The 17694-nt window shown below is 45.8% G+C and overlaps 1 protein-coding gene across 1 annotated transcript; it reads right to left on the bottom strand.

Moving 5' to 3' along the window:
* Nucleotides 1-2213: 2213 nt before the first annotated feature.
* LOC311220558 (zinc finger CCCH domain-containing protein 11A-like) lies at nucleotides 2214-16591 on the bottom strand (the record flags this gene model as incomplete). Its single annotated transcript, XM_084304120.1, is given in 25 exon segments — nucleotides 2214-2261; nucleotides 2854-2970; nucleotides 3306-3393; nucleotides 4624-4646; nucleotides 5184-5246; nucleotides 5776-6105; nucleotides 6353-6435; nucleotides 7308-7570; nucleotides 8115-8176; nucleotides 8591-8760; nucleotides 9401-9593; nucleotides 10168-10173; nucleotides 10281-10357; nucleotides 10581-11072; nucleotides 11592-11657; nucleotides 11861-11962; nucleotides 12229-12291; nucleotides 13024-13134; nucleotides 13429-13509; nucleotides 14015-14134; nucleotides 14682-14771; nucleotides 14774-14884; nucleotides 15315-15438; nucleotides 16216-16335; nucleotides 16538-16591. Coding segments are annotated over 25 exon segments (3057 nt in total).
* Between the last annotated feature and the right edge of the window lie 1103 nt (nucleotides 16592-17694).

Below are 17694 nucleotides of genomic sequence, written 5' to 3' on the forward strand. Positions count from 1 at the left end.
GCTTTTACTCACACAAACACTAGTGAATTTTCCAGGAAATATTGTTTTGGCAGGGAATTTTCCCAAATCTAAAATAAAGAGAGGAAAAGTTGGGTTCTCATATTAGTTACTGCTTTTGACTGCTGGACAAAGGGAATCAAAACAGTAGTTAAGTGCAAGGTTTCCTTCTCTTCTTTAGTATGGATAGGAATCGTCACTTCGGACCTTTAGCACCTTCAGAAACACACCCAGTGCCATGCAGGTTCCTCTGCAGCTACTTCTAACAATTACTGGTGCTCCTTAGCATGGAAGTTTGACTCAAAACTCTCTCCAGATTTAGCTCTTTTGACTGCCCAAGGAGCTCATCATTTTGCTTGTTGCCTTCCATTTTCCTGAACAGACCGGGAACGCTGTTCAGAATCTGAATGGATCTGGTCTAAGGAATGGGAAGAAAGCAAAACCAACGATACCTTGCAGTATTCCAAATTCCAAAAAAGCAGTCTCATTTTAAAAAGGACCTCAAAAGCTTTTTTTTTTTTTTTAAACTGACATCTGCCAACATAGCAATCCAAGCGCTAAACCAACTGAAGTTGCCCCTGAAAGCCTGAATAAAAGTGAGTAACTCTGGTGCACTCAGCAGGTCTGTAATAGAAGTCGGTTTGATTTTTCGATTTCTTTTTTTTTTTGCTCCAGGGTGCTGGTAAAATTTTTGCATTAAGAGATTTTGAACCTTTTGTACCAAAGAATTAGAGATGCGCTACAGTGCCAGTAGCTGGGGGTCTGGAAATACACACCAACAAGTGTCATAAGCTTTGCCTTTGCTGAAGGAAGATGAATAGTACAAAGAAAATCTGTCTAGTTTGTTTTACAAGCTTGTCTTTCTCAGTACGGAACAAACTGACCTCCCTGGTCTAACTTTGCAGTTGCCTATTCTGCCTTTGTCCTGCAGAGAAGAGCAAGAAAGGAACAAATCTATTTTTGCACCCCAAAAACGCATTAGAGGAGGATTATCACACCCACCTAAGGGTACTGCCTTGTTTGTTTATAAAGCACAAAGCATTTCTCTTGGACAGTCTCTGTTGCTGGCCTGTTTTGTGCCTTCCATTTATAATAAAGATATTAAGATGCTTACCCCTTGTTTTGTTTTGTTTTGTTTTGTTTTGTTGTTGTTGTTCTTTGTTTGTTTTTGTTTTTTTTTTTAAAGAACAGTGGAAATGGAGAGTCGGATGACAAGCAAGAACAAACACTAGAAACTCCTTGTTCTGCCCCTGCTTTTTAATCACCCAGCATCACCCCGGCTGCAAAGCAGCCTCTGCTGATTTACCTGCTTGTTAAAGCACCCCACAGGCTGCAAGTGCGGTGTGCTAGGTGTCGTTATATTTAACGGTGCACACGTAACCATTCATCTTCCCACAGTCGAAGCACAGAACAGCCTCTTGCTAACACAACTCATCCCTGCTGCTGCAAGAAACCTCATGGCCTGCAGGAAAACCTCAAGCTAAGAGTTCCAAAGCAAAAGCAGAAAACGCATCATTTGTACTCTTTCTATTTGAGGGAATTCTAGCTGCTAAACGCTGCCTACATCTGAGGGCACGTTCTGAGCCTGGGGGGACGGACACTCAACACCCACTGACAGCAGGAGTGCAAAGATGCCAGCCAAGAAGGCAAAGGTTAGAGCTGAACGCTGCCTCAGCTTCCTCCAGCAGCCAGCTGGGGGTCACCTTTCACCATGCTCTCTGAGACTCTGAGCCCCGAGTTACCGCAGCCGCCACGTACAGCTGCTCCTTGCTGGCCCAAACTATTTGAAGAGTCTTCAAACTTCAGGGACCTGTTTTATGACAGCCTCAAGATCAAATTCATCTGTTCCTGAAGGCGCTGATCGTCCTGTTGTTTCTGTAGCTGTCAAAGAACAATCCTGAACTGAGGCACTCGTCTGATCAGACAGTGCTTCGGCACAGATTTGTCTTTAGCTTGACACATCAAGGTGAAGAGGAATCGATTCTTGCAAGCAACCTCTCAAGCAGGGATCTAATAAGGTGACCAGACGACAGATCTGTTGTGCAGATCTGAGCACGTCACTCTGCAGGGAATCACTTTCAAGCCTAAGATGTTTCACCCATCTCCCTGCCCCAGAGCGACACAAGGAAAGCTCTTAAGTAATTGCTAACCTCTTCTCAGTGCTCACGAGTCCCAAATCACTGATTTTACAATATATAAACCATGGCAGCTGGCACCTAGTTGGCACACGGTGACACTGCACACGTTGGCAGTGTCGTCAGGAGCTGGAAAGTCAGGGGTGAGGGGGTTAAGGGAAAACCACACATCAGTTTAGCAACTTGGCTCCCGTAGGATACTTCCTACGGCAGCAGTTTTAGCAAAGTCCCTCCCTCAGAGGGACCTGCTGGCTAATTAAAACAGGACTTCTGCTGGAGCAGTCAGAAGGCAGCAGGGTATCAGGAGATATCCAGTGGGCATCACTGTCAGTCTGTGGCAGTTTGGGGTCCAGGTATCAGTGGTTATGTGTGGTTTTCTCTGCTTCACTTTCTCCAAAGCTGTGAAAAAATATTTCTTTTACAGCACTGTACAGTCACACTTTACGGATGGAACCGGCTGCATCAACTTCCTGTATGACGGCGTTGGAAAAAGGTGCCTTTGGTGGTCAGGAGCACAACAGCTCTGGTGAGGTGTTATTTAAGTGTGTTCTTACATCTGAGTTTCCTCATAGCAGTATGTAGCTGAGGGGGTCCAGGTTTCCCAGGTAAGATTTATGTTTTTTCTCCTACCAAGCACCAGCTCAGTATACAAAGCTCTGTTAATAACACCCAAGCATGTAGACGTTAAACTGAAACTGCTTTTAAACCTATTTGTTGTTACGAAAATAGCTTCATACACCAACTTCACAGGGTAAAAATTCACATGGAAGGACAGAAAAACCCAGAAGCGCTTCCTGAGCTTCAGTTTACCAACAGCACCATCGGATTTAGATCCTGGCTGCCAGGCCAGGATGCAGGGTCTGTAAGCATTGCTGCGATGTGCAAGTGCCAAGGCAGGTTTCTGGCCTGCCCTGACTAAAATACCTTTTTTTTTTTTTAATACAAACAGCGTGCCAGGTACGCTGTAATGCCAATGTGCCAGGTCAATAGAGGATGTCAAACAACAGAGGCGTTTATCCTAATTTCTGGCATGAAAACACTTTTAACAGCATTCTTTTCACGAAGAAACCCCTCTCTATCTTCTCCAATGCTCCAGGATCTGCTGCTGCTGCAGCAGCCGCGCTGGTACAACCCACATCTTTGCCAAATCTTTTTTTCATAATTGTGCTTTACCTCGGCAATGTTGAGGTCACTCCTCTTCCTCCTCCAGCTGAGGAAGCAGCTCGCTGGTTCTGCCACACCACAGGTGCGGAAGCGAAAGCTGGGAACACAGGAGTCAAACTCTCAGTGCTCACGAAGCCACCAGGGCACAGGGCTGACCCAGAGGCACCCCGGATCTGCTCTCCCTCCCCGCTGCGAGGCTCGCAGCAGCCCCAACCCGAAGCGCACACAATGCTTCGCATGGTGATGTCATTGCTGATTCTGAGTCCCCAGGTGAGGATCTGCTTCACCACTCTCAACGTTGGTGTTGTTTTTTTTTTTGTTTGTTTTGTTTTTCTTTTAAACATTCACAGCTTATGGGAAACCATCAGGTAAACCACAGATCGCTAGGGAAGAAGTCCCACACGAGGGAAGTCCGTGCTTTACTTCCAGGCAGTGGCACGTGCTTTAACACGCCGCGTTCGACAAAGCAGCTCTCCCCGTTTTGCTCAGTGGCAACAGGCACGACTGCAATGCACACAGCTGTAGGCAGCACCTGCGGGTCCCGAACCCTTAACCCGTTTTTAGAGAGCACCAATTTTTTAAGCAGTGCTTTTCCCTTAATCCATGACCCCTTCTTTCCTTTATTTCTATCGGGTGGCTCTCCTCCATTTTCCTCCTCAGTGTCTGAGCAGACACTGGGAATCGTTTCCGGAGGAAGGGCACTGCTGAAGCTCCTCCATCTACTCTCCGAGAAAAGAGAGTATGTTAAAGAATACATCTTTCCTTTCTTTTCCCTTTTTTAAATACAATTTCTGAAATCAACGCTGCGGCCTGGCAGCAAATATCTACAGGACTAAAGATGATTCCTCATCCTCACTGTAACGTTGTAGTTAACCTCCAAACGAACCCACCTCCCCAGGAAGCGGCCATTTGAGATGGGAAGGGGCAGAGCAAGAGGAAGCTCTCCTTAGCCTAGCTCTTCCCCCAACACCACCTCGCCACCCAGCACCAAATTCAATTCACCTGCTCCGCCCGATCACTCGAACGGGCGTCCGACGCTGGCACACGCCACAGCGGTGGTTCTGATGTGCCTTAAATCACCTCTCCGCAGAATATCTCGGGTCTGTATGCTCAAATAACGCAGTATTTGAGAAATAACGCCCAGAGCTCACACTCTGAGTGCAGCCCAACAGCACCGAAGCACCGGTAGGCTAAACATTCCGAACCTGGCAACAAGGCTGACCCAAGCAACAGCACGGAACCCTTCTGCACCTTCAGCGTGGACATCAGCATAAGGAAACACAGACCTCCTCGATCCAAATTTTAAGCGAGAAACGCAAAAGGTCACCCAACCGGCTTGTTTTCAGCAAGCTAAGGGAGAAATTAAGGTGACAACCGGGTGCATCCAGAGTTAGTCAGATCCTGAAGGCAGTTCCTTGGGGGAACGGAGGAGCAACGCGCCAGATGAGGGCTGCCTTACAGCGCACCCCTTAGAGGCACTGCTACGGAAGGAAGGCAGAAGGTTGGAACTCGAAATAACTCGCAAGGCGCCTGTTAAGGGGGAAATCTTTCAGTTTTTTCTCAGCAGAACCTCCCCTCTTCCCCCCCCCCCCCCCCCCCCCCCCCAAGAAGGCAGCCCGGGGACTCTTTCCTTCCTTAGGGAGAGGGCAGGGACGGGGCAGGGTGGTGGGACAGATGGCCAGAGGGTCGGATGGACGGACAGACAGCCGGACAGAGGGCCCAGCAAGGCCTGACGAAGGGCTCAGGAGCGGGAGGGAAGGGCAGGGCGAGGGGAAGGGCAGAGAAGTACAAATCGTTTTTTCCTTGTGATAACTTTTCTTGACCAAAAAACACGATTGTGAATGAGGCAAAATGAAAGATGAAACATGGGGACGTGCGGATACTCACGATGATGCAGCCATCTATCCGCATGTTCACCTGCTCATAGAGCCACACCTGGATCCTCGACCTCTGCAGAACGAAGGAGGAGAGTAAGTCGGGCCACAAACACTGAGCACTTTTGTTCTCTCATGTGTTCAGAAATACCATCAGGTGAATACTACACATTCGGTGAAGAACACGTTTCCAGTCACAAGGGAAAACCCCTGCACGCCCGGCTACACGAGGGGGAAACGCTGGGCTCCTTGTGCCCACCAGCACGCCGCACAGCTCTCCATCCCCCACAAACTCGTCCCGGGACACGGCCAGGAGCCGAAAACTCACCGAGGGGAATCCCCAGATGCTCCCCACTCCCCCCACACCTCCCTAATCCCCATCCCCGCCGCCTCCCCGCAGTACTCACGTTCTGCACGTAGCAGAAGATGAGGTTCTGGGGCGCTGCGTTAAGGGCTCAGCACGGGGACAACAGTTTCGGGCTCGGGGCAAGGCCCCAAACCCCACAACGAGGCCTCAGGGCCCCGCGACAAGGCCTCAAGGCCCGGGCCGAGCCCCCAGGGCCCCAGATCCGAGACCCCTGAGGTCCGAGCCGCCCCCCACCCACCTCCCTGGCACCCCCCAGCCGCAGGAAGGATACGATGGGCTGCACAATCACCTTCTGCACCTTCTGGTCCTGCTCGCGGTACGCCATGGCTGCCGCCGCCTCGCCGCTCCCGCTGCCAGCACCGCAGGCAGAAGAGGCGAAGGCTGATGGCAGAACAGGGCTTGGGGTGAAGGGAAAGCGAGGGCAGGTGGGCGCAGTCTCTGAGCTCTCCTCCTCCTGATTTTGCTTTTTCTCCCCGATTACTGAGCCGGCAGAAGTCCCCGTGAAGTCCTTTGGCACGATGAAGGCCTGCGTGAGCTCCAGCAGCAGTTTCGTCGGCGGAGGTTTTCCCTGGTGGGGCCGGGGCGTCACAGCACACACACACACACACACACACAGAGACGCGTGGTTTTGTCCAAACATTAAGTATTTACAACAAATTCGACAAGCGCTTTTCCTCTGCCAGCAGCAAATGCCTGAGGGCCCCCACAGCTTCACAAATCATAGCGGGAAGAGCCTACCGTGCCGCGAAAAGTTCGGAAAATAATTCAAAATTGATCTGCTAGGGGAAAAAAAACGATGGCTGGTGGCAGGGTACACAATACACCCGAATCTCAGCTTCTTCCTCCGCAGAGTCAGTGCCCACGCCCAAGCGCGATGCTGATGGCACCCGAACATTTGCTGTAGCAGGCAGCAGAGCCAGCAGCTTAGGGGAGCAAGTTTTAAAACCAAGAGGCACTTAAACAACCCTTCATCGACCCCGTAACTGCGGCAGAGTCCCGACTGCTCGCCCCGGAGTCCTCACACCAGCAAAAAGCACCAACCAAAGCCTGGGGGAACTTTGGTACAGCACAAGAGAAGGGAGTGGGGGTAGCGGAGCCGCATGGCAGAGCTGCTGCTTTTCACCATTTGATCCTCCCTGATAATTGAAAGGAAGGCTGGGTGGGCTGACCCCCACCCCCACTCCTGGCAGCAAGTTTGGTCCACAACACACTGGAATAACGATTCTGCTCCCTCCCACCACTACAGCTTCATCATCTGACACGGGTACAGTCAAAACAATGGCATACACGAGTAAAAGTCAAGAGTTGACATAGTAACTCCAGGATTTGGCTATCAACTGTCCGAGAAATCAGAACACCGAAGCTTCACAATGTGCCCAACATCGAGTTGTGCCAAGGGCGGAGGAAGGAAGAAGCTTTACGTTTAAGCCTTCAGAGCATCGCTCCATCAGAAGATCGATTTGCAGCCACCATGGCGTGCCAATGGAGATCTTTCTGTGCCAAAAGAAGTGCTTTGTCCTCTCGATATCGAAGGCAACCACCTATAGTTACAGAACGGATGCACAAGACCTTACCTCTGACCAGCAGGGAAATTTAGGACAACTGAGTGCAGATCCTGCCAATTTCTACCACTTCGGACTGTGCTTTAAGTCTCATTGCAAAGCCTCAGTTAGAAAAAGGATCACCTCGGGGTATCCAACAAGAAGAACAGTTTCAATTTTTTTTTTTTTTTTTTTTTTTTAATTCTACCATAGGACTACGCAGTTCAACTGTCAATCATCTCGGAGAGTTCAAGGAGGAGGTCATCCTCGTCCTTCCCTGGGTCTAAGTCGATTTCGGCTTCCAGTCTGCCTCCTGAGATTTCCCAAAGTAGCTTCTCAAAATCTTCATCCGCAGATAAGGGCGCGTTCCCTGTGGAACTCAGCCGGCGTGTCCGTGCCTCTTCTAGCTGGGAAGAAGCTGAGGTCGAGGTCTCGAGATCCATCTCCATCTGCTCCTCAAATCTTTCCGGGCTTCCAAGACGCACTTCAGGTCTTGGGAGAGCAAGAAAGAACAATCAGGATATGCCATTTCTTAACGGGAAATCCCTTTCCTGCAAACCGGCTCTTAAAACTGTAGGCAAGCCCTCCTACGCTTCAATCTTACACAGGGATTGTTATCAATCAACCCAGGGCTACATTTAGAGCCTGATGCGTTACCAGGTACATTTTTCAGTCTGGGGGTTTATCTGTGAAGCCAGGGCACCTGGAGTTGAGGTGGCATTCTTGAGGACCGAAAGGCAGAGGACACTACTCATCATCTATCACCTCACGAGGAAGTAGAACTTCACCTCATCCTCGTTCAGGTATTCAGACAACCCAAGAAGTCACTGGAAAGCTGTGCTGACTTGCAGCATTTCAAGAAAGCCTAATTAAGCAATCCTGCTAGCTGCTAGAAAGTGGTTTCAGGTGACTTATTCCTTTGATGGATTTGGGCTTTAATTATCTCAGAACCCTCATTTTTTCCCACATGTGACAGAACTTATGTTTCCCTGGGGATATACACTGATTAAGAAAAAGAGCAAGTTGGGGTTGTCACCTGTTTGGGGGATTTTCTTCAAGTCTGATGGCTGGGACGTGCTCCGGCACGTCTGAAACACCCTAGAAAGCAGCAAAACAGTATTTATGACACATGGGTAAAAGATTCCTTAATAGCTTTTTCCTCCACACTGCTTCTCCTCTGGCATTGCGGAGCCGTGGCCAAAATACAAAAGCAAGGTGCTCCTGAAGAAAGTTCACATTCACCTGGAGGTTACTCATGATCTTGTGTCTTTTAAGAACATGGCATTAATGGACAAAATCCCCCACACCAGAGAAATCACAGCATCAGAGTACCGGTTAAAGAGTGCCATTCATCTCATAAATACAGAAGGGTTCTACAAGCATCCTGGAGACAGCTACTGGATTTCAAAGGAAACAGAAGGCCTGCAGAACGTTTGAGTTTTCCACCTTTTCTCCTAGAGGAGGGTAGAAATTTAACAAGGGATCCATCTCTGCATTAGCCCCTGGCCTTACCATGGCTGCTTTTCTGGCTGGAGGTCCCATCATGTCAGCATCAAAGGCAGTCTGTAGTTCCACAGCTGCTATGGCAGAGGGATAACTCCCAGGTGCCTTACGTTTCAGTGCCTTCTTCTTGGGGAAAGTGACTTTCCCACGCGAAGGCTTCGCAGGTGTCATAAAGTTGGCTAGAGTAAAAGGAAGAGAGAACTGATACAGTCTTGCTCTGCCTCAGGAAAAATCCAGGTTCTCTTAATCATTTCCACAGTCCTTCTACACAGTTAAATGCATTTGGCCAGCACAATTACACCGCCATTGCCTGGATTCTCAGGAATCTTTTCCACATAGTAAACTCTGTCTACCAACAAGCCATACAAAGGAACAAAGAAACCGAAGAGCTACAGTAAATAATAATCCAGGACAAGGGACACCTCCGACACATAGCAATCCTAAGTGCAAGCTAGGTTCACAAATATAGACGGCTTTTATATTTAAAGTCCTGCTCCCGCTAGGAAAGGAAAAAGCAGCAGTTATAGTAGGACAAGAGTGTATGCAACTGTTGTACCAGCTTCCTCTCCCTTGCAGTGATGTCCCACAGTTAAGCTGTTCTACAAAGTCCACACTTGTAGTGTCATTTTCTAGTCTCCCGTTCCTTACCTAACATCTGGCTGGCAGGAAAAGAAACAAACTAAGAAAAAGAAAGTACACCCTTTGCTTCGTAGCATTGCGTGGCAAAACGCACCCTGCCAGAGTTACAGCATGAGAATTGTCATCTTCTGTCTGTATTTCAGAAGACAACCTAAGTAACTCTTAACCTTCAACACTTACTTTTAGCTTCCTGGCCCTGAAATTGAGCTGCCACTTTCCCTGCTGGTTCAGTATTAAAGAAGCCAGCAGTAGATTTGACAGCAGCTTCCTCCTTCCGAAGCTTCTCTTGTTGTTCTCTCTGTTGCCACTTCTCCCACCGTCTCTCTTCAAAGCTCTTCTCTGGACATTTACGAGTTCCGCTCTGCTGAGTGGGCTAGAAGGAAAGAAAAGGAGTGCATGAATAGGACAAAAAAAAAAAAAAAATCCGTGGAGATTTCGTTAAGAAAATCTGATCAGCAATCCCTCCAAAATGGTCTTGATGTGGAACAGCATATTAATCTCGTTCAGGTTACTGTTGTGTTTTTTTTTCTCCATAAAATTCTGCCTGTAGCAAGAGCCATGCTTTACTATGGACACAGTCTCACATATCTGCAATATCCACTATGGCAAGCTTCTTTAAACAGATAGGATGTTCTGCTGTACATCTATTTATCACATTCTTTTTAAGCAGCAGAAAGTCATACAAGTTCCCCTATACAGTATCCACTGACAGATTGATTTCCTTGAACACAGAACTCTGGCCTTCTGTATTAAATCCTTCATGTCTGACAGATCAAGTCAGTAAGAACAAAAAGAATTCCCTCCACGTTAACTGTGTAGATTTCAGCTGGTGCTAACAGGGTTTCTTTGTTGCTGTGGTATAAACAGACTGATTCCAAGTTTGAGGATTACAGAGCTGTCTGGAAATGCTGCTGGCGATAGGATTTAGACTGCACTGCAGCTCCTACCAGGTGCTGAAGGGTAAGAACACACTCAAGAGGGTGGCACACGGTGAGTAACAAAACTTGTCAGAATTATCAGAAATTGTACGAATGTATGTGTGTCTTCACAGAGGACTCACCTGTACATCAGGTCCAGAGGAAAGTTTAGGAAAAGGCCGGTTCAATTCCACTGTCTTCTTTTCTTCTTTTTCAGGTGCTTTAAAAAAAGACAAAAAAAAGTTTTGTCAACGGCAGAAATAAAGAAAGCTGGGTACTTGTTTCCTTTGTGCATTTATTTCCTTGTGTCCCATGAGAGAGAGAGAGAAAGGCTACAATGTGCAAGCCATTCAGCATTTATCCATGAAGCAGATCCTGAGCAAACTGAACTTGCTCAATATGGGAAGCACCTCACTGGGGCAGGCATTAAAGCATCTTATTACCTGTTAGTTTTGTGCTCCATAAAGATTTCTGCTCTGCTGGGGCAGGTCCGGGTAGTGCTGAGGGAGCTGGCACATCTCCTTCACTCTGCTGCATCCGCAGAGCTTTCTCACGCTTTATTTCTTCCAAGGTTTTAACACGTACTTCTCCTTCTGGCTTGACTTTTCCTGCCGGCTCCTTCGCCTGCCCTTTGCTGGGCCCGGACAGAGCGAGCTGCTTCTTGGACTCACCCTGAATTTTGCTCTTGCTATGGCATTCTCCTGCTTTTTTCTTCTCTTCTACCAAGCGATTATTCTTTTTTTCAGACAAGGCTTCAGAGAAAGTTTGGATGCGACCTGCACGAGCAGCTCTTGCCCCTGCGCTGGAATCTTCACTTTTACCATGCCCTTCAGCCTCGGCTTTGGCTTGAGTTTCGCGTCTCTGAAGAGCTTTCTCACGACGGATTTCCTCCAGTGTTTTCACATGGATCTCTCCCATCGGCTTAGCAGCCTTCCCTGTCATCATCAAGAAATGAGGAGAAGCACCAACATTTAAAGAGAGTCCAGCAATATTTTAAGTCTCCAAAATTTGTCAGAGCACTAAGGAAAACTCATCTTGACTGTTCCCAATAATGCATCTTAGAACAATATCCTTAGAACAACATTCTCCTCTTCCTCTGAGCCACTTGTATTTTGAAGACCAGCCCTATCCAGAGAGAACTGCTACACAGAAATGCTGCTTTACTTTATTACTTTTTTAGTCTGCATTTCAAATTCCTGCTCCTGGCAGTGGTTCTATTCTAATTGTACGTAACGCTTCACAGAAGCAGCTAAAAACCTTGACAAGGCACAAGTAGAAAATAAACACACACCTAGAGCCAGAGTTCTGATAGTGGCTGTCAGAAGAGCTTCAGCACTCAAGCAAGAGGCGTCAGTTCTTTGTTTTCGTTTAAATTAGTTTTTAGGGATGTATGAAAGCACTCCAAGTTCATGGAAAGGAAGGAGGAGAAAGCACATTTAATATCTAGCTGTTACCTCTCTCAGTACTGGTCTGTTTAGGAGGTAATCCCAGCCTGTCCTTCAGAGACTTGGGAACTCGAACTGCAAAACAGAAAAAGAACGAATTAGGGAGGCTGCATAATGTCAACTTCAGGTTCACATTTCAAAACAAGACAGGAAAGGTGACTTTGAATCCCAGTGATTACGACCTCAGCCAACATGCAAAAAGAAACATCACTGGAAAAGGACAAACAGAAAGACTAAATACAAAACCCAGGAATCCAATCCAGATGCCCGTTTAGTACCTGTCTCTCTCTTGGGTGCTTTGTCAGCATTTCCCGGAGCCTCTACCTTCTTCCCCAGCCTTTCAGCAAGGCTGCGCTTCACTGGAAGGCTGCTTACATCATCTTCAGAGAAAACAAGGAATATTGTAAGAACTTTTCTTTGCAGGAAGGTTTGAGAACAGTCAACAATAAGCTTCTCTTTTTCAAGCATATTTTCATAGAATTGCCTTTCAGCTGCTAAATGATTTATTTATTTATTTATTTGCCATTTCTGCCGTCAACACAGATCTCCACTGCAATGTATTTTCCTTTCATACATCACAAATACTCTTTAATGCAGTCATATATAGAAGGCAGCACCTACGTAACAGCTCGTAAAAAGTTCTTACCTGCAGAGGCTTTCCGTTTTCCTTGTCTATCAGCAAGATCTACTCGAACCACAGGTTCCTCCCCTAAAACAAAAGGGAATTTTTTTTTCTATTTCACAGAAACCAGTAGCCAACAGAAATGGTATCCTGTTAGCCCATGTCCAAAAAACCCCAGTCAGACACTCTTTTGACAGCTAAACCACATAAACTCATATTTTAACTATAATTAACATAGAAAAAAAATATTAATAGTCTCAGTGCTTGCTTCAAATTCCAGCTGAGATAGTAGAGAGTGAATCTGAGCCTGCTTGACACCTATACTTTGTGCAGAACAAAGCTGCATAAGCAAGCAGAATATTCTTAGGTACAAATGCTGAGAAATATTCCTTTCTAAGGTGAATGTCTACGAGTAAAAGTACTTCCACACTTTTTTCCTTTTAAAAGGCATTTGCACAGCTCTAAACAATTTATATACAAACTCCTGTCATACTGTGTCCACACCTGCCACTGTCAGCCTCTTTAATGCTTCAGAAATTGCTTCTTGTATAGCACTGGCTTCTACAGCTCGCTCTTCTCGTTACTCTTCTGTTTTTCAGTTACCCCCCTATTTGCATACTGACACTTTTTTTTTTTTCTCCTGCCGCTGCACTTAACCTGAGCACCAAATCTTTCCAGTACAACCAGGGACTTTAAGCATAAAAGCACGTTTTGAACAGAAGGCAGCACCAGAAGGCTAACATGGGTGAATTGTTTTAAGTATTGCTTAACCCTCCAGTTTAGGAGTAAGGAAATCAAAACAAAAGCATTCATTATTACCTTTCTTGGAAGACAGTGTCACAGTTCTCACCACTGTCCGGACATTTTCCTTTTCTGGAGCAGGAAAAATCATAGAATCAACGGGACGAAGAGAAGATCTTGAAGAACCTTCTGTTCAGAGCAACCAAAACATAAGGAAGTTTACCCAACATAAAAAACTATCACAAAGAACAAAAAACTTTAAATGATTTGTTACTGTCAAAAATACAGCAAGCAGAGCATGTAAAGAAGAGAGGTGACTAATTTGCCTCTGGTTGCCCTTTGAACTCCCATTTAGAATACCAGCTGGCTGAGAATCAGGTTGCTTTATGCCCCCAGCTAAAAATGGAAGTCTGTCCCTCAAGCAGCTCCCAGTCACCATCACCTGCCGTGAACAGGATAAGAAAGTAGGGAATATTAACTCACCACCGTGTCTCTTATTTTTTTCCTTCATCTTCTGCCATTTGATTTCCTCAAGTGTTTTTATTCCAAAATTCAGATTGCCCTCTGAAAACAGGAAACAGTTCATGAGACAGGCTTAGAGGCACTCACTGAGGACCACAGGTCCTCAGGCTTCTTAGCGCTCAGGAACTTTCTGAAGTATTTAGAATAAAGCCTGTCAACACTCCTCACAAGTGAAAGAGCCATAGAACCAATGGCATTTTGCCCCTCCTTTCATCCTTCAGGGTTCAAAATGTAGTTTTAATTTTAATCCATTTACACGATATTAGATCCCTCTATTGTTAGATATGGCTTATCAACAGTGGTTGCAAGGCTGCACGTGCAGCCATTTAAACTCCATGCTGTGGCCCCGTTTTGTTCTCCAAAAGTAAAGAAAAGGAGTTCACCTTTCTGACCCAATGGGCACATGATGGTATTAATGGCAGAAATGAGATCATGGAAATAACCGACTCCATTCAGCACCCCTACATTTTGTTGTGTTTTTACACCACACTGCTTTTGAGTTAACTGTCAAGTTCTTCTGATTTATCCTACTAAGGTGCTGGCATACCTTGTTTAGTAGTAATAGAACTGCCTTTCCGAGTGGAAATCACCCGTAATCCATTTTTGCCTTCCGCAGCTGGATGCTGGATGGGAGTTTTAGTTTCTTCTCCTTCCTCAGAAAGTTGGTCTGAAGGGGAAAAATCGATTCAGTTATGCATAGACCAGATTGGTCATGATTACGTAGCTCATGCAGTGACACTTCAGCCCATGGTTCATATAAAAAACTTTGTTGCTGTTTTGTGTTTTTCTTTGTTTGTTTTGTTTTGTTTGTTTGTTTTTAAACAGCTACACTGACCTGATGAACTCCTAAGTAGAATACACTAGGACAAAACATCTAGGACTCTAGATTCTCTCTGCAGCTTTAACTACTACACAACACATTGCTCTTCAGACAGAAAAAAGAAATTTCCTTCCTAGTTTCATATAGAACTTTACACAACAGACCAGCTAAAGCCAGGAGTGGTTCCAAGCTTTCCTCCAACGTTTCAGGTTCTGTCCACCGACTGCCAGACAAAGCCACCAGTGACCTGGCCAGACTGCCTGCCCTATTGCTAGTCAGACCTCAGGTCATCTGTGATTTACACATTCATTTACAGCACAGATTCCTTCAAGAACCAAAGATTTACACAATCATTTACAGCACAAATTTGTTCCAAGATCCAAAACATGCTCACCATCATCACCTTCATCATCATCTGCAGCATTGATTACAACTGGAGGGTGTGTAGGGCTTGGGACATTTTCAGAGTTTTCCACTTTCGTCACCCCCTTAGCTGTGGAGAGGGATTTGACTGGACAGAAAGTTTGTTTTGCTGCAGTGACATCTGAGCCACTTTCAAATCATCGTCCGCGGACTCAGGCGGACTTGGCAGTGTAGCTAGAGGAAGAGGAGGATCATCGGTAATATGGCAGTTTAAAACTTTGACCACAATGCAAAGAGATGGTAGCAAAGGCAGATAACCCGCACAGACAACGAGTTCAGCATCTCCTTTTGCCCATCCCATCACTGCTTACGCCGTGAACAATGACTTCCCTTCGAACAACAACACATCTCCCTACCACCCAGCAAAAGAGGAAACAACAGGAAGCAAACTGCAAGGCAAACATCACACTAAGCAAAGAGAAGCTGAGCACGAAAGCAGAAAACAAACACCAGCAGTACACTCGGTGCAGTACACCTATGACTGCAGACCTTTTCCTGCACTCACAAATGAACAGTTACCTGATGCCCCCTACAGGATTGGCACCCACTAAGTACTACTCAAAATTAATTCTTCAGCGCTTAAAGAAAAAGGACCTAAACTCACTCTTGCTTGGTGGTAAGAACTGTCCATCGATGTAACGTCCCTTTGCATGATGAAAAGCACAGTTGGCTTTCTGACAGCCTCCCGGCTGGTTCTCCCAGTAGCAAGGAATCTCACTGCGCTTTTTCTGAAGACAGAAAGAAAGAAAAGCTTGTGATAACATGCACCTGAGGCTTGCAAAGAGATGCACAGCTCCAGATCGTGACAGCTGTCACAACACAGTGCTGAAACATCATTCCAAAGGTCAGTTTCTCAGTTAAGTGTAGTATTTCTGGGCATATTCACAAAGTTTGCATAAGCTGTAACCACTATGCACATTTAGATTGGTCATCATTCAGTTTGAGAAGACAGGCACTCTCAGACATCCGTTGAGGGTGGGTTAAACTAATACACCTAGGATTATACTAGGATTATTCAGAGGGAAAAAGAACATCTGAAATTGCCTAGGCTAACCCTGTCTAGAACTACTTCTTGGACACTTAGTTCTGCTGCACCTTTAACTTTCCCCACTTCCTACCCCAGGCAGCTACAACAGCGTTATCTGAAGGACTGTGGGTCAGAAGAGACCTGATAGTTCATTATCAAGCCTGCTCCCATGAGGATAGAACAGCCTGTTTATTACCCCCCTGCTCCAGCAGGTTTTAGCAGTCTATTTAACAGCTATTCTGCATCTCTTGAGAAAACTGTCAGCATCTAATAAAAAAAAATAAAAATATCTTGCTAAGACATACCTAAGGCATTGATTTTATTTCCCTCTGCTTCCTCCCACCCCCCCTCTTGGTAACAGAAACCAGTATGATTTTGAAGCAAACGAATCTATCCTGCAAAAGCACAATCAGTACACCTACGGCACTGAAAAATGCTTTTGTTGATTTATTTTGAGAACACATCGTTAGGCACTCACGTCAATTTCCATGTGTCTGAATCGGCAGACATTCCTGAAACAACGACCCTCCTGCCACAGCTTGCAGACCGTCTCATTGCCCAGAGCAGCTTCGCAGTGGCGGTAGGCACATTTGTCTCCCTGGAACCAAAAGGAAACCAACAAGGAAAATAGAGTACAGCCTCAAAAATGGCCATGCTGCTGCCTCATGTTGCTACAACTGAATTCAGAATCTATCTGGTTCTCAAGTTAACCAAAGACCAGTGTGCTTCCTCCTCCTAATCTACTCCTTCCCGAAAAAAAAAGGGGAAAAAAAAGCAAGGCAAAGGAAAACCAGCCATACCTTGGTACAGGTAGAATAGAAATAGAAGTAGCAGTCGTCTCCTTGTTTAGACATGCCGACGAGTTCTGCTAACAAGCTTGGGTTCTCTCCACTGGGACTTCCTCTGCTCTTGGAGAGAGCTGTCTTCACCCTTGCTTGGGCTGAAAGTCTTCTACTGGCTTGTGATCGGTGAAATCTTCTTTTTAAAAGTAACCCGAAAGAAAGTAACAAGTGAAGAATAATGAGGAACGAACATTTTTCCAGCTTTCTTCAGTTAATCAAATCAAGTTATCAGTCTCTCGAAGAGAGCAAAGCCTTGAAATCAGCTGTTACATGAACTAACTAAATATTAAAGTTCTGTAAAGCTGCCAGGAGCTTTGTCAGCAAGCGTTCTCTTCCACATCCTCAATAATATGACTTGGAGCACATCTGGAAGCCTGAAAACGGAGTCACTCCTTAAGAAACCACCTGATGATACATGCAAGTCAATAATCAACTATGGCTACAAATAACTTCTCTAGAACACAGTTAGGACACATTAAACAGCACGTTCCAGCCACTGTGGGTCTTTGATTTCACCTACCTGGACAACCTCAGCAAAGTTATCGATCTTCAAAGGCTTCCAGTTAACTGCTCCTGTAGGCCCAACCAAGACTGAATCCGTGAATTAATAATAAAGGGGTAGGAAGAATTTTCCTCCTCACTTTGCCAAGGGAACCTCTCATCCACAATTCAAACATAGGATGCGCTTTTAAACAGCTTATAACTAATAGAGGAAGCAAGTCCATTTGAATGCTCTCTCAGACTGGACGCAGCCAGGGTTAGTTAGCTCTTCAAAAAAATAAAAACCAAAAAGCAAAACAAAACAAAAACAAAAAAAAACAGCGCATTTAGAGATGAACGCGTGATTCAAAGTGGCTGCAAAAATGAGGCTCCATCTTCCACAGCTGGACAATTTAACTTTTTTTTTTTTTTTTTTTTTTTTTTTAATTTAAAATTCAGCATATTCCAATCTCTGGTCTTCAAGATTTCTTCACCTATTAAGAAAACACAAAAACCTTCCCCCGTCTTTATTACCTGTACAGCAAAAAACATACCAGTGCATCTAAAGCCACAGATGTGCATACGCATACACACATCTGTGTTTATGCACACACGAGGAGGGAGTGAGAGAAAGT

Source organism: Netta rufina, assembly GCF_964035555.1.
Source record: "Netta rufina genome assembly, chromosome: 34".
NCBI classification, from domain to species: Eukaryota; Metazoa; Chordata; class Aves; order Anseriformes; family Anatidae; genus Netta; species Netta rufina.